This window comes from Rhea pennata, chromosome 32, assembly GCF_028389875.1.
Source record: "Rhea pennata isolate bPtePen1 chromosome 32, bPtePen1.pri, whole genome shotgun sequence".
Classification (NCBI taxonomy): domain Eukaryota; kingdom Metazoa; phylum Chordata; class Aves; order Rheiformes; family Rheidae; genus Rhea; species Rhea pennata.
In genome coordinates, this window is record NC_084694.1 from 659177 (window position 1) to 680247 (window position 21071).

The 21071-nt window shown below is 46.0% G+C and overlaps 1 protein-coding gene across 1 annotated transcript in view; it reads left to right on the plus strand.

The window, feature by feature from the left end:
- Positions 1-21071, plus strand: part of BICRA (BRD4 interacting chromatin remodeling complex associated protein) — a 51205-nt gene that overhangs the window by 14580 nt on the left and 15554 nt on the right. The window contains exon 2 of the mRNA XM_062598197.1: positions 20617-20662. Coding sequence (XP_062454181.1) covers positions 20622-20662 — 41 coding nt within the window. The 5' untranslated portion in view covers positions 20617-20621. The remainder of the gene's footprint in view (positions 1-20616; positions 20663-21071) is intronic.

Below are 21071 nucleotides of genomic sequence, written 5' to 3' on the forward strand. Positions count from 1 at the left end.
CTCGTTGTCATAAATACTAATTTAAACAAAACTGACTGGTTCGTACAAGCATTCTGATTGTAACTTTCTTTTCTAGCTGAATTTAATGAGTTATATGCAAAGATTTGCTCTATCTTTGTTAAAACATAAATATTTTCACTAATGTTAATGAAATTTCTATTTTAAAGGTTGTAGTAACTGTCAGAAAACCCTGAGTAAGCCACGTGGAACAACTTTCTTACTGCCAATAGGCACATGAGCTTTTCGTTACCTACCACTGTGATACTGCTAGCGTCAATAAAGTTGCATATCTATCATCTCAGAGCAGAGATGAAAGATGGTAAAGCTAAATCTCCCAAGCATGAAAGTATTTCCGTTTTACCACTTAAAACGTTATATCAGGTACCATGCTTTTAAAAATATTTAAGGATTTGGGGGGTTGTTTTTTGGGGTTTTGATTTATGTCAAACAACAGGGCAGCGGATGTGGCAGCGTGCTTCCAGCCCAAGGCGGCGTCTTGGGCGAAGATGCTAGTGCGAGGTGCCCTGAAGGAAGGGGAGGCCGGGGAGAGTCGTTCTGTAGTCTCGATCGAGCCCGCAGGTCAGCCCGGGCCAGCTGCAGAAAAAGACCTTTTACGAAGCTTGCTTCAGCTACTGGTGAGGCTGTAAAGGAAGAGGAAGGGAAAAGTTCTGCTAGATAGCGTGATGATTTTTGGCTCGGAAAGCAAGGAGGAAAACAATTTTCCAATTATTTTGTAAGCCATTTTCAACCACAGCTATAAAATCGTTTGAACAAAATTATGCGGTGCTCTGATTTTTAAACGCTCTTGTCCGAATGCCACCGAAGCAGACACAGAGGCGGTTCCGCTGTTGGTGTTTACTACTGTTTGGTGGCGCAATATCCACTTAACAATACGGAATGCAGCGTTTTCCTTCCTTACAATAGCTGTAGCTAAACAGGGACCAGGAAATAGTCTAAAACGTAAATGGTGGCAACTAGAAAAGTGTAGTGCTATAGAACTTGATTTCTGCATGATACACTTGTTTTCTATGGTAATCACTTGCTTGGCCGAAAGGAACTGGGTGATTCTGTATCAGTAAATGGGAACAGGTTTAAGTATGATCTTAAATGAGTTTGTAGCATATGCTATTAGTACAGTTTCCTAATGGTACGGTTGAAGTGCAAATGTGTCACTTAAATGTACTTGGTGGTTCTTTCCGGATTTGTAGCAGGCTTGCATGGTTAGTTGTTACTTTTGTTTACCTTTGCAATGCCGTTTGTGCTTACAGTTTAAAAATTCCTGTTTCTCGTTAGTAGAATGAGATTGGGGCGGGGGGTGGGGGGGAATGCCATAATACCATGAGCTGAATTGCTCTTGGGCCTGGAAACGTGTTTCCCCTAAGTCTTGCAAAATTAATTTGTGGCTTGAAGCCAGTTACAACTGTGTTTTAGTGCTAACCCCAGTGACTTTACCTGTACGTGGAAAGATCTGAAGCTAGTGGCCTGCACAGCATAATTCAAGAATAGAGGTTCCTTGCGTATCGGAGGTGTCCTCAACTGCTCAGATTTCCGGAGAATTATCTTCAAAATCTTAGTGTAATATGAAATATATTCTAATCACTCTCTAATTACAAAGAGAAGCTAAATCACGGAGGAATAATGATTGTAGTGTTTTAAATATGCTAAAACAAAGAATAATTAACAATTAAATAGTAGGCTGCAGATTGGACTCTGAAGGGCCTGTGTCTCCGTTACCAGATTCAGAATTTGTCCTTTGACTGCCAGCCATTGCCTGCCTTGGGCACAGGGCAATATTTGGTAGAATTCCACCAGTGATTTTTCCACTTGTACCTCTGCACCTTGTGCTGTCACTTGTACAAGACAGCCCCAAAGAGTGTATGGCACAGCAGAAGAGTTTCAGATCAGTAATACAGGTTACTGTTTGATAAGTAATTACTGCTGCTTCCCTTTCAGTAAGATTTGGACAAGTTGTGTAGAATGGTAACAAAGAACCACCGTGAAGGATCTCTTCATATGGCCTGATCATGTCGGGGAAAATACTGTTTCTACTTGATGAACAGCGAACCTAATTCCCATTCGCTGTTTTTTTTGTGTGTAACTATATTAATTTTGGTTTTGGTTCTTTTGAGAAGACAAGTCCACCAACTCTGAAATGTTACTAACTGCTGTATTGTGGATAGAAGAAGAAATAATGACTTAAATGAAGATATTAGCTGCAGAAGCCCCTCACAAGCTGAAAGAATAATTAATTACTAGTTTTTATAGCTATATTGGAACTCAGTTCTGGATTTGGACTGAGGGATTATGAGGACCATAATGAAGTTTTCTGTGATTAACAGCGACGAAAAGTTCTAAAGTTATCCCCCCACACACACACGTGTGCGTGATATCTTAAGATTTTTAATTAGAAAGAATCATCATCATCCCGGTTAAGTGAAGTTTGACTGGCTATTTCCTCTTCGTCTCCCTCACTGTTACCAATAGCGTCCACGGGAAAACACGCAGGAGATTGGTGCAGTTACTATGAAGTGTGGTATCAATAATAAACGGGAGGAAATTTTAGGGGGTATGAAATTTGTTGGCCGTGCTGTGACAGGATTTCAAGAGAAAAGTGGGTCGGCAGACAAGGCGACCCGAGGATGTATCACGTCCTCCAGCAGAAGTCTTTCCCCCCTTGTCGTCCAGGAGCGCGTTGTCCTGGCTCGTCCTTTCGGCTGGTGAAGACGGTCGAGGCGCAGAGACCGGGGAGCTGTGAAGCTGTGCGTGGGACGTAGTTTGTTAGACTGAAAGTGAAACTTGTGCTTTCAGTTTCCTCCGTGCGAAGGGAAGTGACCTTACAGCTAAAAGCCAAGGTCAGTCATTTCTTACCACCCAACTCCAAAAGTCTGGACAGGTCCTAAGAGGAAATTACTTTTTTCAAAACAACAAGGGCTCTTTTCTTGCTTGCTTGCAAACAACAAAGTGGAAGTGTTAACCTCTCTTCCCTTTTCTGGTGACCTTGATCTACAAATTCTTCTCAGTTCTTTGGTGTCATCTTTTCTAGAGGTGAAAACCTAGTAGATTTGATATAGTTACTTTCTTACTGACAAGACCTCATCAAGATAATCTGGGCATTAAAGATGCTGCTCGCATGTGCTGCGGGAGAAGGTAAAACTGCTTGTAATCTCTAACTTGGAAGTATTTTTCTCTCTCTCCTTTTTATTAAGAATACACCAAGATGTAAAGTTAGGTCTCTTCCTTTCAGAATCGCATCCGTTACATTTATGTTACCAAAAGCCTTTTCCTTACGTCATGTTACCATTCCCAGACTCGCAAATGTGTGGCGTTGTGTGTAAGATCTAAAAATAGACTAACATCAAGCGTTATCATATAATAAAATCGAGTTAGAAGTACTGTTGGCAAGAAGCATCCCCTGCTTAGAAGAGGATGAGGGATCCACAGAAGACGTTGCAGCTCAGCCTCTAATATTGTTACAGTTGGTTCAGCATGCAGAACACAGCTGTTAGTGAAACATTTAAACACAGCTTTTGCCAAAAATATGATCTTCTGTGTTCTAATAAACAAAAGGGGGGGGGGGGGGGGGAAATGGCATCCAACGTAAAAGCAAAACGGGGCTTTTGTGCATTACAAAGTTATGCTTATCACCTTTTGACTTATTTTTCAAAGGATTTATTCATTTCCAAATTGGCAAACATTATACTGTGAAGAGCAGCAATTTTTTGCAGCTTTTTTTCCCCTGGGTATTTGTTTAATTCCTGAGATAATGTAATTTTTAGTATACAACATTTAAATTAATGTAGGATGATACTGAAAGCAAAATTTTATTCTGTGGTTTTACAGTATTTTATTAAGCTCTTGTAAATGGAAAGAAAAATGCTGTACTGAAGGGGAGGGCTTTTCTTCAGTGTTGTAGACTATACCAAAGGTATCACACATTTACCAGATCCCCATTTTTAAATTATTTACAAAGCACGAGTAAGCACAGTTGTAGCTGAGTACATGTGAGTAAAATACCAAATCCTCCTGGGATGATATCAGAAATATTTGATTATAGTGTCAAAATGGGATCAAATGCTTAAAATAATATAAGGGGAAAAGAATCAGAGCAGGGTTAATCTTTACAATCATGTATTTAGAAAGAAACAACAACAGCAATTAACTGAATTTTTGAAGAACCTTTCTGAGTAGTCTAATCTAGTTATAAAAAGTGGTTTGTTTCTAAAAGCGAAGTGTTTCCCAAGCTTTTTCCAAATAAGTGAAATAGAGAAGTAGGTGGGAAGACTAACCTTTTTTTTTCGTAATTTATTATGAAATTTTCTTTGGAAACTCTTAATTTTCCTCTTTATAAGCCCTGTTCATACAAGTCTGAGTTGTTGCTCAGTGTGTGTAGGCATCAGCACTTTGTCTTGATATTGTGAACTTGGTTCATAGCAGTGCTAACATTTCGGTATTGGAAGGTATTTCAGCATTTTCTGTGGATGTTCCTGTGATTTCCAAAGGAACTGATGTAAATTGAGGATGGATTCTCTTGGGAGGATTGGTGAGGTGAGAGAGGTATTGAGTATATTAGGTTTAAACTTCTTTGACAGTGCTTTCTTGCGTATAATACTTCTTATTTCCTCCTGCAGCTTCTGTATTTTATCAGATCACCTTTACTTTTGATTTTTCCTGAAATTAGATCTGGACTTAGCGTAGCGCTCTTCATAAAGTCCTATTTCCACGTTCACGGGTGTCAGATCTAGGCCCTCTCGGGTCGCTTGGTAGTGCGAAGTTGATCCGGATCGGGTATGAGCCCGTGATGGCATTTTCATGGAATTGGCCAGAGCACACGGTGTATTCACTGCTCACGTTGGCTTTATCCTGGCTGCAGCAAGACAGATGACGCTTGCCTAGGCCTAACAGTAGATGGCAAATACCTGCGCTAGCGTAACAGCTGCCAAGACGTTGTTGCAGCTAATGCAACTTTGGGATAAACTGAACCAAGAGAGTGAGCTTGTGGCGGTTCAGTTGTTTACACTGAATGTCTGTGATGATTCTGTTTGGCACCGAGTATCCTGAAACTGGACTAATTTACTGTCTCATGGAACCATAGCTCTAATACAGCTTGACTTACCTCCAAGTTGTAGAAGTATTTAAATTCTTTGGTCTGCATTCAGATGAACTCTGCCTTAAGTTACTGCATAAAGCTTTGATAAAAATCATTCTCCAGCATAGAAGATAAATTACATTTAAAAAAAAATCAGAACAACAAGAAATGCAGATATTTTTAAGGGCTGTGGTGATTGTCCAGATGCATGGAATATTTGGGAGGGTCTTAAAACCCCTATTTACAATGAACTGAAAACTCCTGAAGTTTACTTTAAAAATAGTTTCTGTACTTGGCCTATTGCCTCTTGTGATTAGGCCTAAGGTGGGAATTTGCCAGCTAAAGTTTTCTTGCTTGCAGATTTTAACGTCTGTGTAAAATGAGAAATGAAAACAAAACAAGACTTTAATGAAGAATCTATCATTCTCCTGTATTTTCACTCATAAGTCCTAAATCTGTTTTGAGAGATCTATTCTGATCTAGAATGCTGTTTCAGGCTTCTAAAACTTGCTTAAAAAATAGAGAAAATTGAGGATGTTAATTTCAGTTTTGGCTCTGTTCCCTGATTTATACGATTTTAAGTTGAATCGTTCTAAAAACTGATATATGCTTTATGCTAAGCTTGCAAGAATATGAACTTGCATAGTTCTCTTGTTCTATTATTATGAGTCTTTTCTAAGTGATCACAATGGTGGTTATAAGTGCTAATGGAGAAATCAATTTGCTGAATAATCAGGCATTCCAGATTAGGTCCACTGTCGGTTTTAGGCCTGCAAACATGAACACAGTCCTCTTTAACCTTTTAATTGATGTGAGAAATCTTTTTCTGTACTTTTCCTTCTAGATGAAAAATCAGAACATGGAACTCCCAATAGATGTAAATATCTAAATGAAATAATCAGGGCTTTAAGTGAATCACACTGGTAATCTTAGAAGGATTTGACTGATTTTGTTTTCTCAAGTCAAGGTATGTTAAGGTGTGTTTTACCGTATCAGAGAAACTTCTGTGTTTCTGTTGCTGGAGGGAGTTATATTCATGGCAGGCAGGGTCATAAGGCCACAGTTTTATTTTTGGTTTTGCTCAAAATAGCACTGTCAACTTAGTGTCTTCCTGGGTTTTTGAAAGAGAAAATATTTGGAACATATATTACAGTCTTCAAGCTCATAAAGCATCACTGTAGCATTTTATATGTGCAGATATGTAGGTATGCGTGTAATGGCATTAAGGAAGCAAGCTGGTCTTAAGGGTGTTCATCCTTAGATTTTGATGTATTCGCAAACTGCTATAATCGTGATCTGGATTGTTTTACAGAGGAGAAGGAACCAAAAGCGTATAAACGTAAAGTGCTTAGCAAGGTCAGTATTGGGAGCAGATCCAGGGTTTCCAAGCCCGGAGTGATCCGCTCACTGGATCACGCTGTCTCTTTTTTTTGTACTACTATGAAGAATACAGAAATGGACTCTCGTAAAAGTCGGCTTTCCTTCTTGACACTCACGTTGTAAATGTGGAAAGGAAATGAAATAATATTAGTAAGTGCTCTTTTTTTCTTTTTAAGTATGGTGACAGTTTAAAAAGAGCTAGTTTCAGTTGCACACACAATCATTAATGACTCCCGTGTCTTTCTCCGTAGAAAACACTCATAATGGTACTGATGATAGCGGGCTGATACAAGTCAAGCTGTTTAAGGTCTATAGTTAATATTGGTGTTCTAATCAAGTTCCAGTTTGGAAGCTGCGTTTTCACTACCTAAAATACTTTCTGAGAATTAAATTAGTATGGCATGAAGTTTCATTTCCTTCGGCAAACTAACTCTTGGTAGTGCTATAATACGTGGTGCCTCGGAAAAGAAGTGGTTGCTGCTTACTATCGGGGAAAGTAATTCCACTGCGCGTGCAAGCAGTACAGCATAAAAAAGGACAGATTTTTTTTATATGAAACTTCCTGATGTGACTGTTCTATCCAAACATACCTCTGGCATACTATCTGAATTTTTAGATGAAAGTCAGCATTCTCTGATGTTAGTGGGTAACTTTTGTTTTGGTTTTAAATGGTTGCCATTTCATTCATGTTTAGGAATATTTGGTGGAAATAACATCTCTCCCGAAGGTCTAATGGTATTAATGTTCTACAGTAATACGTGTTACTGCATTTCAGGGTGAGCAAAAGCTCTGTGGTTAACTTGGAAATCACGTGGGGTCCGTGTCCATTTCAAGTGGCTCCATCACTGATACAGAGGAAGTGAGAAAAAACGTTTGAGCCTAAGATTGAACGCGGATTCCTCAACTTCTCTCAGCTAAAGGCTTTCAGCTGCACAGCACTTCTCACAGAGTGTTGCGAGGATTAAAGTTTGAAAGCGTTTTGAAGTTTTAAAGTAACTGAGCTAAGTATGTGGACTCGTCGTTTCCAGGGAAGGCGGCGTTGTGCGCGTTGGTGAAGGTTATTCCCTACGTGGAATTGGGCAAAAAGGATGGGCTGGGGCAATAGATTTCAGAACTCTCAAAAAGTGAGAATATGTGCATTTACCAGTTTGTTGGGTTTGATAATAAAAACCATTTCATTCAAGTAGTTTGCCGGCTCTTCTAGAGCAAAATAACAAAGATGCTGTGTAAGCCAAAAGCTGATGCAGATAGCTAGAGGTGTCTCGGTGTAAAACGTGCGGATACGAAACAGGAAACACAGTAGTGCGAGTCAGTGGTTTCTGTGAGAATGGAAACCCTAAGCCAGAGTCTCCTGAGCTGCGGGGCTGCGGTAGCCCGCTTCATTTTAATGCTACTTTTATAGTCACTTGCCTCCTGGCAGTTTGAGTTTTTCTGATGCAAAGGTATCTGTCACAAAGATCTATAGCTCATATCCGTACAGGTTTTTTTAATGTTTTAAAGCTGTAAAATGTGACACTTAATTATTAAAAGCCTGTTATGTTTACATTAGCGAATTGAGCTTGCTAAGACGTTTGCCCTCTTGTATTTTGCCCTTCCATGCCTATCTTCATCAGAGTCTCAAAGCTCTCTCTAAAGCAGGAGTGGTTCAACTTTAGTTTATATCAGAAGTATTAAGTCAGTAGTATCCCAACATTGCAAATGGAGTTACTGAGGCACAGAGATAGCTCTTAATTGTCTCCACTGTCCTACAGATTAACTTATGTGAAAAACACTACTTTGTCCTTTACGCTTTCTCATTGCCCCTTCAACTACCTAATTTTTCTGCTTTGGTTTAAGTTCTGTTAAGATAGCAGAAATTGGAGGGGGGGAATATCACTTTTTTCTCACCCCACCACCCCCACACACATACAAATTGCTATTTTAGGTGCATATTATTTTAATTGTAATTTGTTAATTTGTTTTTCTAACTTATTTTTGATCTTTTTTCACACAGAAAAAATTCTCATGCAGCAATTGTAAACTTCTGCAATAGATGAGATAAGTTTGCTCAGTTCTGTGTCCATAATGATCAAATGATCCCTGCTCTCCAATTTTAAATATTTAATAGTGTTGAAATTGTGCTTAGAGCAGTACAAATACAAAGAAAACCCAAAGAAATTTCATGTTAAGACTTCAGTGTTACATTGAATTTTTGTCTGACAAGGTGCTTGTCCCCAAGATGTTTTTTTAGTTGTTATTTTTCCATCTCCCCTTTCCATGCTATATTTCATTCTCTTTCTACTTATCTGTAAGCTGCAGCTCTCTCAAAAACTGAGTCTAGCACTGTTACAACAAACAGTGAAGCAGAGGGGATGCTTTTGATAAATTCTAATATTATGTTCCATTCAGTACTGGGGCCCCAATTTGTTAGGCAGTTCTTTTTCCTCCAGCAAAAAGAACTTCCAAAGGTGAAACTTCCTGTTCTGCAAAATAGATTTGTATGGATATGGTGGAGGATAGTGCTAGAAAACAGACAGGCTGCAGTTCTGCGCGGACTGGGGAGAGGATCCGCGTCGGTCATTAGTTTCTGGGTTTATCGTCTCTCTGCCATCCAACCTGTGGTCCGGCTTAAACATCGTTCTCCTCTTAACGCACGTGAACATGATGGGCAAATGTCTACGGGGGCGTTCAGCCGGTCCTGTCGTTCTTGGAAGATTTGTCCTGCTCGTCGTTTGGTACTTGGCATGTTTTAATGAACCCGGTAACTGCTCCCGGAGCCTGCTGGCCACCGGCGCGGTCGTGCTGCTCCGGCTTTTGGCAGGCTTGGGAAGCTTCGCTCTCGACCGGCGGCGGCGAGGACGCGACGGCCAAAGAAGGTGCAGGGACAGCTGAGCGCGTCCCCTCCGTTGATGTTAGGTGTCGGTCAGGCTTAACGGCAGGACGTACAGGACGCTCATGTAAGTCGAATATGCGCCAAGGCAACAAAAAATTTCTTCACAAAACCACTTCTATTACGTTCTTCGTTAAATAATCCCAGCATTAACACAATAGTTAATTTTGGAGGGAGTTGGGGTTTCTGGTTCGTTATAGGCACCACCGAAGAGGAAAGGTTTATTCCTGTTCTTTGGTCTCCCACGCATGAAAGTTGTGTTCATCCTTACAAAGTGCTCTGATAACTTAATCGTCCTGTATCTGGCTTTCATAATTTAAAAATGGGGAGACTTCGCGGTCGCATATCAAATCTGTGTTTTTAGGAATACTTCTGCTCTACTTTTCATCTCAAGACTTTAAAAACAAACTTGCATGGTTTCAGAAATTCTTCTCGTATAGGTAAGTATTTTTTGATGATAGAACCAAAGCCAAAATAAACGCAGTGGTACACGGCGAGCGCGCGAGTCCCGGCCGGGGCGGACGTGGAACGCAAGCCTCGCGGGTTTTGTCCCAGAGCAGAGCGCAAAAACGCTTCCCAGAAGCGAGGAGTTTCTGAGGTTTCGGCTCTCAGTTCCTCGCCGCAGGCACTGGCTGTGGTACTTCCCTTCCGAAGCAGGGAAGCGTGAAACAAGCTCTTGCCTTCGGTTTTGCTTCATATTCCCTTTTTATTTTCATTGCTTGCTAACTTTCTATACACCGTTTCCTGTGAGAATTTCGCTTTAGAGGACTGATGTTTTTTATAGATTGAGGGATTTGGTATTTTGAATGAAGCTAAATTAATCTGGGAAGCTAGTATGTGGCAGGTTTTTGAGTTGGGGCAGCAAACCGAATACTATAAATCCAGGTTTGGGCTTGCTTACTACACTTCACTAGCTGTAAAACCTGTGGTATCCTAACACATCCTGCTTCCTGATTGAAATCCTTTGATGCCCTCGGTGCGTTCATTCTACGTAATTTGTTACAAAGCACATTTATTACAGTAGTGCTTAGTAAACTGGTATAGTCTGAAGCCTTTTTGGCATTCAGAAAGGGGCAAGGTGTAAGCATGAGTCATCTCAGATCACTTATCAATCACTGATTTTTGTATTTTCTTATCACATACTTGTTTTATATTTCATTCTAGCTCAGCAACAAAACAGGTGCATGAAATCCAGCAAATGACATGCACCCGTTAGCAAATCAGCATAATTTGTGTATTTTTGTTTTGGACGCGTTTTATCAGCTGACATCCTAAAATAACATCTTGGTTTTTCTCTAGGCTCTTCCCCCATCCTCTGGTGAAGTTGCTGCTCGGAGTTCATGGCATCACATTCATTCCTATAGCAACAAACTGTTGCGCTCAAAACACTGGGTTATGGTGATGCTGATGTTTAACTCTTCTGTAGCACTCTTTGCCTGCTTAACACATTGGTGTATACAAATAAGTAAGTCGTTTTACTGTGTGTGTGTATATGGGAAATTGAGGCTGGTGACGTTGGCAGTTTGCAAGCTGGCACCTTTGCACGTCCTCTCTGGCTTGTAATATTCTGTGATTATTTTGCCATTCAGCCAAAACAACATTCAGCTAAAAAGTAGTTTCCCGTTATATTGAAGACAGTTGTTCTTTATCAAACGTTTTCCCCTGCGTCCCATCAAATTTGTAATGTTTTACCATACATTGCTTGGGATGTTTTCTCCCATGAACATAAGCGTTATCAAAAAAAAAAAAAAAAAGGAAAACTTGCCTATAAAAGGCTATCAAAATATTTGCTCAAATGTGCTATAAGAAACCAGTACAACTAGAAATACGAAATATCTATACTTTTGTTTATTCAAAAATACACCTACACACTATACTGCTTTTTAGGAAGATATGGAAATTGTTGTAATTTAAAGGTTCAGCTTGAAGGCTCTTACCCCAAAGAAACAAAACCGAAAAAGCCTCCTACCCGGAACCAGGAGGATTAGGATTAACCTCGGCTTCCTGAGCTGCCTGCAGCAGCGCTCATAGACCACTGCGCGCAGGGCACGAGTAGTGCAGGCTGGAGGAAAGGTTCCCGCTGGAACCGAGGCCGAGTCGGTGCCGCTGTGGGCTTCCCACTTGGCCGCAGTCGAGTAGCGGTTGAGTAGCTCTTGGCTCGGCCCTTGTAGGGTCAGTGCCACCGCGGTGGCGCTGGCCAGCGTCCGCCGAGGACCAGGCAGCTCCCCCGTTTCCGTTCATGGCACTGGGGAGCTGCAGTGTTGGTGAGGGTTCAGGCCACGCGTGCCTTCGTCTTCTCCGGAAGACAACTTTTTAACTAACTCCTTTTTTTTTTGGGGGGGGGGGATGCTTTTTTAAGATTAAGGTAAGATGGAAAAAATGTCCCTAGGGGCAAAGAATGTACACGTGGAAATCAAGTAACCTTGGTGTTGATCCCAATATTTGCTATTTTGCATTTAAAGCAGATGACTTAATCTCTCCTGCTTCATTTCTGAGCTTTGTAAATTTGGTGAAGTGCTCGTGATCTTTGGAAGTCGTTACAGAGGGACTAAGTATTTGTTATTTTACATTGCTATTTATGAAATGGAGAATTTCTTACGGCAATTTAAACGCTAGGGCTAGTTTCAGCGTTGGGTTTTTCTTTTTTTTTTTTTTTTCTTTTCTTCCAAGCTGTTGATTTTCTAGTTTGACTTTTCACAAAATTACTGTTTCTGCTGAGTTCAGCTGCATCGATTGCTGACGTCTGTTGGCCGTGAATAAATTTCCTAGATTAGACGGTTCAAATTGGCAGAGTGTTTTTAACGTAGAATCCCAAATTCGCATATTCTCAGATCAATGTAACAATCACTTTTGATGACTTTGTTCTGTTTACTATGTCCATATAAAGCCACCTCTCGGCATGATGCATCTGAAGATTAAAAATAAAGTTGTGGGTCAGGACGGCGGCGCGTTAGGAGGCCTGGATGGGACGGGGCACCGGGAGCCGCGCGCGGAGCTGCGCTCCGTCTCCGCTTGAGCACCCTCGCAGTCGGGTCCCGCCGGGCTCGCTCTGGCGGCCGGGCAGCCCCTCGCTGCCTGCGCCGCTTTGCTCTTCCCACTCCATATTTGCTATAATGCACAAACCGAAGCGAGCTAGAAAAGCCCGTCTCGTATGTCTTGTACAGTGGGGGATTTTTTGTCGCTGCATCATCGATACAAACTACAGTTCTCTGGTCTCGCTGCTGCTAAACCCCCGTGAAAAAGCAGCGAGGAAAAGTCCTTCATGAAAGAGCCGAGGAGCTGACTTGATTGCCGCCCGGTTGCAATAACTGCTCTCCGTGCTAAGTTCTGGGGAGAATTACTAGTTTTTTCTTCCATATTTGAAGACAGAGGCTCTCTCACGCTGCCGTGCAGCAAGAGCAGAACGGCTTGACAAAGGGCGTGGAAACAAGGACGAGAAGTTGCTTTGCAAATTGAGTATACTTAGACGTTTTGATTTAATTTCTTTAAGTGGAGTAGAAGGAAAAGTGCGTGTGTGTGTATTTAAAAAGTGAAGGGGAGGGGTGCTGGTAATTAATCATACCCATTCATCTACGCCAGTCTGACAGTGACTAGCTGAGTTGTCTCACCTGAAAATAACCTAATTATTCAACTCATTGAAATCGGAATAAGGATGCCCTGCCAATTAAACAGCATTTCTGCTCGTGACTCTTCCTGTGGGAAAGCAGCTTTGAAAGGAAATATTTGGCTCTGTCTTGCCGAATCAGTGAGCGCCAGATTCCTCTCGCCGTTAGTCATTCCTGCCGCTTTCCTCCCGAGCGAGCGGAGGCTTGAGCTCGGGGCCCGGCGTAGCCGGGCTTTTCTGCCGCCGCAGGTACAGCTCCTCAGCTTCAAGAGCGGGGCTGGCTTTTTTCCTCCTCCTTTTCACCATCCGTGGGGCCGCTTAATAACGCGGGTGGCAAATCTTAAGGACTGCAGCGTAGTCGTGGAGCAGCTCCACCACCATTTTGTTGTTCCAGTAGCTTAAATGTAAATAAAAAGCCTTTAGAAGCACCCGTTAGCGGGATGTTGTAGACTGAAAGGGCTCAGAATTAAATTCTTCTGCATCTTTTCATGTTGAATAGTTCCTCACCGTAGGAACAGCAGTGTGACTTTACACGATGCAATTTTAATAAGTGTGGCAAAGTGGACTTTGGAGGAACTGAATCCATCCATAGTGTCCTTCAGAGCCTCTGCTTCGGATGCGCGGAGTCGTTTTGCGATGCGAAGAGCGCAGACGTGCCAGTTCGTCCTGCTGCTGCTTGCAGTTGCTCGGCTTTGTAAAACGCGGGTCTCTGAACCAGGTTATTTGCTTTGTCTGCCAAAGTTTTGAGCCGCTGGAGAGCATCCACGAGAAATTCAAATGGGGGAAGGGAATAATTGCTTTGCAAGGAGCCTCCCCTGTGTAGGAGTTCAGCACGCTGCAGAAAAGACAGAGTTATCTAGTGGTTAAAAAGCAGGATTTTTCAGACCTTCTGGCTTCCTCCTCTGGCTCTTCGAGTAAACTCCGTGAGACCCTGGAAAAGTCATTACCTTCCCGCGCCCCGGCTGCTTGCCGCTGCTAGACGGGATGTTTGTTTCTAAAGCGTCCTGAGCTCCGAATAAAAAGATACTATGCGATTTTGAGTAAAGTTACTATATAAGGCAGAAAAAATGCTTTGTGGTATGTTAGATGGTGCTACTGAGACGACGCTTGTGATTTTGTTCTTCAAGAGAGGGAGAAAACACGACTGTAGAGAACTGGGAATACCACTGAACGAGCAGAGGGGCGACGCGTGCTCTTGTAATCAAGGTGCCTGGTCGCAGGAAAGCTTTCTGTTGACGAGGAAGTCTGTTGTGCTTTAAAAGCATGTCTTATTCCTAACGTCTGCTCTTTAATAAGCTGGAAAGAGCCAGAACAACTTCTTTGCCAACAGGCTTCACAAAATGCTTTTAAAAATTACGGTGACCGGAGCTCATGTCAAATGTAATCCCAAAGATTCTTGTTTAGCATAGCGTCCCAAAAGTTTTAGATAATTAACATATGGCTTTTGTCAATTCATGATGTTTTAATCTTTTTTTTTTCCCCTACATGTTTATGTGCATGACTTGGATCCGAAGGACGTTCCTATCTGGGATTCCATCAGGATTCGGGGCTGAGTCTTGCTTAAACATAAGCCACTTTGCATGGTTTTCAGCTCTTAAAAAACAACAACAACAAAAAAACTAGAACAGAAAAATAAAACCATAAACACAAGCCAAGCTTTTGCTTAAGTGCGAGTTGACGAATGCGTGTAGAGATGGAGAGCGATGGGAAAGCGGCCGCGGTCCCGAGCGTGCGGCCCTCGGTGGGCCCGGGAGCCCTCGGCGGCCGCTTTGGGCTGGCGCCGTGGTGGGGTCCGGCCTGGCGACCTCCACGGCCGCAGCACCACGAGCACCTTCCTCTCCCGGGCGCGTTATTGCCCGGAAGAGCGCGTGAGCCGCGACGCCGAACCGCACGGGTCGGTCTGCCTGGTCCAGTGTCCTGTCTGGTGGAAACATGCCCTGGCTGTGCGAAAGATGCTAGGGAAAAAAGAAGGGGAAAAAAAAAAACAAAAAAACTCCTCCTGCGGTTGCTTATTTGTATGCAATTAAAGAATAATTCTTTATCTTCCCGCTGCCCCGAGCGACCGGCGCCGGTCGGGAGGGCGAGTGGCCACCGCCCTGCGGCGGAGCTGCCGCTCCCGCGCGGAGCCTCGCGCGCTCGGCCCGCGGGATGAGCCTGCCCCTTCTTCCAGCCGTCCCTCCCTGGGTTAGGAAGCAAATGCCTGGGAATCGGTCCAAATATGTCACGTTACAATGCAGGGGCCTTTCCTATGCTGGAAGAGGTCCGGAGGCTTAGCCGTGTTGGCAGCCTCTCCTAGAAGAGGCTCAGTTTAAACCTGCAAAACGGTTCTTTTCCTGCGTGAGTTCTGTACCGGCTAACGCGGCAGTCTGCAAGCATCCCAGGACTCGGGGCGGTTCTGGGTACGCGCGTGCCTACGCTTGGATTTGTCCGATGTAGCTATGTCCAGTATAACTGGATAGCTCCTGGAAGTTCCCTCGCACGCTTCTCCCTCCCCTTTCCTGCGTCTTCCCCGGTGCTAACCGGCGTAGCTTTGCTGAAGTAGCCTGGGCTGGAGCGCGAGCGTGGAGCTCGCCCGCCTAACAACGGCTTCGGCCTGGTTTACGAAAAGCCAAGAGGGAAAGTCAGTTTTTGCACGTTTCCATTCGAAGCCGAATTTTCTTTCGCCGCTCGCTTGGCGTTCGTGGAGCCGCCGACCGCCCCGCAGACCTGCCTCCTGCGCCGGCGTTCCCAGGGCTGCTCCGTGCTCGAGGCCTTGCGGGAGAGAAAGGGGTTAGAAAACGAGCCCGGTTAAAGGCCGTTTAACTTACCTGCGAGCGATAACAGCTTGTATCTGAACGGTAGCTTCAGAAAAGAGCGTCGTAAAGAAGTGGTGGGTTAGACCAGATGCTGGATATTTGCAAGGAGAACGTAGGCAATTCACCTTGCTCCTGTGCTTAAAGCGATCTGTGTGTTTGTGTTTTTTTCTTTTTTAAGCATTTGAGTTATTTACAAGATTTAAGACATAGAAAAAATAATGAAATAGAAATTTAACCCTCACTTAAGAGCTGTGGTTTGAACTCCTGGTCCCGGAACGATGAGAAGCTAGCAGCCTCAGAGCTGGAAACCTGCTAACTGCGCTGGCTTCTCCGATTCCCTTTAACGTCTCGCAGAAACCACCGGTCGCGTTCGTGGGGCCTGAAGGGGTTTTTAATGCACAGAAAGAGAAGCCGGTAGCGGTGGGCTGATGGCAAATGAATACGCACGCCCAGTAAAGCTGTCCTGTTTCTGTTTGGCACGTTTTTGTTTTCAGTTGCTCGTAAATAAGCGCTTCAGAAATGGCACGAATATGCGCACGTGGTCGCCTGGACTCTTTAACGCTGATAACGTTGCTGAGAAGAGAAGCTGCGAAAAGGAGAGGGGATTTCTGTCTTGAAGTGACTCTTGAGCACTTCTGGCCTCCCCGTAACGTCAGTCCCCAGGCCCGCTCGGGGGGAGGGAGAAGGTGGGAGCGCGTTTCTCGGTCGCAATGTGCAGAAGGTCGCTCGCCGCTGCCGGGCTGTTCGGGGGATCTGCGTGCCATACGCGAAGGACTTGATCTCATCGCGCCTCGGGCAGGCCTGGTGCGGGGAGGACGAAGCTCGGCGCTGGCGTCTTACTGCAAACTATTAAAAACTGCGAGGCGACGCGCGGGAATCGGCCGCAGAGGCGAGGCGACGCTCTTCCGCCTCCCGGCCGCGCGTCGGTAACGTGGCGGCGGTGCCGGAGCCCCGGGTTCGATCGCGGCAGCGTTCGTGCAGCCCGGTAAAGCCGCCCCTGCTTTGCAAAGAGTCGCTTAGCTCGCACCGGAGCTTTCCCAGAAGTTAGCTCGTGCCCGTCGGGTTCGCTGCGGCCAAGTCCGGCGGCGCGAAGCCTCCTCGCCGCGTGCGGGCGGTTCGATCGGCCGACGGGGCTCCGGTTCCTCCCCTGCGACCTCGGCGGAGGGAGGCGGCGGCGGCGAGCGGCGCCTGCGACGGGCAGTAGTGACACCTCCCGTGCGCCGCGGTCCCTGCATCTCGCCTGCCGCCCCGGGGCCTGGGGCTCGGGCGGTCACGCGGAGCCTTTCGCCTGCTGCGCGTTTGGTGGGGAAAACCTGAAACCGTTTGCTAACAAATTCCCTGCTCTGCGACGAACGCGCTTTAAAATCTGACGTTAAAATTAACATATGGGCAGGGAGGGAGAGCTGCCTTTGAGAGCTAGCAAATGACGGTGCTCTAAAACGTTAGCAGAACCCGCCTGAGCGACGGGCCCTTCTGCTGAGCTGCCTTCCGCGCTCTTTCCCTGCCTGTTCTTAGTACCTGAAGTTTCTGGGCAAAAATACAGAGAAACCGGGGTTGTAGCTGGTCGTAGATAGGGAAGTGCTAAGGAGAGAGGACACCAATATCCCAGCATCCGTAGCATCTTCTCCTTGGTTTTTTGTTTGTTTTTTAAGGATTTGGGGTTTTTTTTTCTGCTTCTGTAGCATTTTTTAAATTCTTCTGACCGTGTGGGTGAAACTGGTGACAGTGTGAGCAAGCAGGCAAGTGTAAAAGGGCTGAACGAGTCTCACATAGGCAGTTGCCTTTTAGCTCACTGAATAAAAATGACAATTTTCAGTAAAGAAATCTTTCTTTTGAATTCTGGTGTGCAGGGAAGCGGGTTAAAAAAGACAAAATCTGACCCACACGCCCTGTCCTAGATGCCGTGGTGTTTTGGTGGAGGCGAGCAGTGGGTCTGCAGGCGGAGCTCCTGCTCCGTTTAAAGGTGCCAAGAGTACACCTAAAGCTTATCGCTATAGCTTAAAACACAGTAGACGCAGAAGAGGATATTTATGTTCTTGAGGTGATGGTCATCTTTGCAGTCAAGCAGTCTTTGAGCTTTCCTTTGCTGTTTACATTATTCACTTGCTGACCTGAAAATAATTACAGGGGAAAAAAAAGCTGTTAGATCACTCAAAAACATGGACTTCGGTCTCTTTGAGATCATTTTTCCTACGTCTTTCTCTCTAAGGCAATGAGTTTCCCAATTTTATCTTTACTGCCTACTGATGTAACTGATTCTTTCTCTTATTCCATGTGTTTTTGGCTTTTTATTAGCAGCATCTCGCTAGGGAGTTGGACGCTGCCGTGCCTGTAAATTCTGCGCAGCCCGCAGCTGCGGCGCAGACCCAGGAGAGAGGGAAGTGCCAAAAACCCACCGTTTTCCAGACCCAGCCGTAACAAGGGCTTCGCTAAGAGGTGGCTTGATGCCAGGTTGGAGGATGTTGGAAGAAAATCCTCGGTTTCACCTTCGGCAGCAAAGCGCTCCAAAGCACGATTTGCCAGAGGCCGTCGCGGCGGCGTGATAAATTAGCACGTGTGGTACAGTGCGTGGCATCCTAAACGTTAGGTATTCCAAAAGCTTGCCTTTAGGTGACTGGATCGAATCGAGATCACCTCCCGGTGCGTCTGCCGCTGCAAGCAGCTGCTCCGTTGAAGTAGCGTTGAAGATCCGGGATCCGCCGCCGCGGGCCCCCGGCCGGCGCTTTCTGCTCGACGGGTTTAAGCCCGAGGTCGAAAACCCTTCTCGCGCTGCTAGGGAATACCCTGGCCAGCGGAGCTTCCGAGAAGGAAACCCAACACCACGTTAGGAAAACGGCAGCTGAAATCCATCCGGGAGCTGAAACGCCGGTAGCACTATTTTTGCTATCCAGCTGATAGGAAGGTTTGGTATTTAAAGGAAACAATCTGGGCGCTGCCGAAGGCAGGTATTTCTGAAACCCACGTTTGTTTGGGACCTTTGGAGGCTGAAAAAGCCCTGACGCTGCTTGTGCTTTCTCTTCTCTCACTGTTTTTGCTTGTAGAAGATGAGATTTTAATTTTCTTCTTTATCCTTTTTGAATGATCCAAGTTTGGTGCGAAAACACATCGGAAGCGGGTAGCGCAGCATCCCCTGGCCCGGGGAGGGCTGGAGAACGGCTCCTTGTAGGGACGGGAGACTCGGTGGTGGGGGCAGGCAGACATCTGGGCTAGATCCAGCCCACCCTAGCGCAGCACGGGCACCCCTGGGTGCCAAGGGGCTCCTCCTCCCCAACACATTCTCATCGCAGGAGGAGACCTGTGTCCTCCTGGCAGGGGGGAAGCCAAGTGCCTGGCAGTGCCCAAGAGGCGAGTGGTGCTTCCCAAAGCTGGGGCGTTTCCTTGTTGCCCGTTTCTCCTCCTTCTCCGTGACTTCCCCCGACGCTGCGATGATACTTGCTCCTTTCTGCCTGGTGTTCCGGCTCTCGGAGCGTGGTAGCCGCACAGTTGATCTTCAGACAGTTCTGTCTCGCAAAGGTCTCTGGTTGCACGACCACCACCTATGCTGAGTGGGTAGAAAGTAAATACTTGGTTGGATTTGATTGTTGCCCTTGATGAATAGCATTAAGCCAATAGCAGGTGCACAGTCCGTAGCGTTAAAACAGAGGAACGGAGCCGCAGGTTCCCCGGGGAGGGTGCGCTGTGGATGAGCGAGTGTCCCAGCAGAGAGGTCGCGTCTCCAGCACGCTGTTCTCAACACGGTCAACGCAAAACCTGTATCTGAGCACTGAACCTCCGTAGGGCATCAACCTTATTCCAACCCACGAGGTCATAGACCATCACCTTGAAACCTCATTTTGTTTCTTTTTGTTTTACCCAGTTCAAACCTCTGCAGATGCGATGTTACGCTTCACATCCATTAGAGTAGGTGGCTCCCAAGGCTGCTATATCCAACCATTTAAGTTTTCTATTTGAAGTAGGGAACCTCAGCGTAGTGCTTTGCTTGCAATCCAAGTGACTACGGTTTGCAGTTGTCGCGGCTTCTCTAGGATTGCCTTCCACGGAGGCGCTGCGGGCACGGAGATTGCCTCGCGCAGTTCTCGCGGTTGGCTGGGGAGCTTCGCTTGCATCCAGAAAGCAGCGTGCGGATCTGCGATGCTCTCTTAGCTCTCGTTTGCACGGAGAGGTGAGTGTGGGGAAGAACGGAAGCAGGTGCCCTTTCATTCCTGAGCTTACAGTTGAGTGAGAGCTCCGAGTTTCCCGGTCGTCCCTTCTCAGGCTGCCCGCTGCAAGGGAACAAGCGCCGAGCGGGGCGGCTGGGCCGCTCTCGGCTCCTCTTGCAGAGAGCACCGCCGGAGGGAGCGACGCTCGTGGCGTTGACTCTCATCGTCCCCCAGCGCGCGTCACCTGCTCCAGCCCCGACCGTCTTGGTGGACCCGCCTCTGGGCTCGCTCCCGTTTGTCACCCTCCATCCTGTACCGGGGAGGCCCAGACTGGTCGTGGTGGTCCTGATCCCGTCCTTCAGCCTGCGGGAGGAGGCTCTTGCGCAAAAGCAGACAACCTCAGGAGCCGACAGCCCGGTGCTCGGAATGGGCCCGAATACACGGTCGCAAAAATCGTAACTGCGGTTGTCCTTGCGGTCGTGCTCTCAGGGGCTGAAGCCCGAAGGACCCTCGGCACCCAAGCCGAAAGCATTAACGAACCAAGGTTACCTGACAGTCATGAGCAAGGTGGAACGCGGTGTGTGCACGGAGGCAGGGCTGTGTGGGAAGGAGAAGCCTTTTGAAATGCAAAGTGCTGTGTTTGGGATGCAAGGGAACAAGGAGCAATGCGTGAGCATGATGCGTGCCATGTGACGGTTCTGCTTTCCTACCAGTAACGTGGTGTCTCTCTCCCCTCTTTTCAGTTGACATGGATGATGAAGATGGCCGGTGCTTGCTAGATGTAATTTGGTAAGTAGTGCCACATCATGAACACGAATTGTGTGGTAATTTATGAGCTTTTATGCTATTTTTGAGGGAGGTATAGCGGTAGGAAGGGAATTTCTGCTGCAGGCGATTTGTAGGCGATCTCAGTGCGTCACCTGTGTTTCTCCAGTGCGGGGCTTGCTGTCCCAGAACTTCTCTGCAAGAACCTGTCAGCGTCCTATACCCTTCGGAAAGGTCCCTTCTGCCACTGCTGGATTTGCACAGGCACCTTCTTGCTCTTCCATTTCCTTAGCTGCTTTTTCTCCTGGGCACGAATGTCTCGCCCTGGCGTGGGCGCCCGCGAGCCTGTCTCAGCTTCGCTTGCCCCCTCGCCTTTCCCTGCCACGTGCCAGCTCCGTGTTGGTACGACCCCAAAGGGCTGGCGCGCGACGTG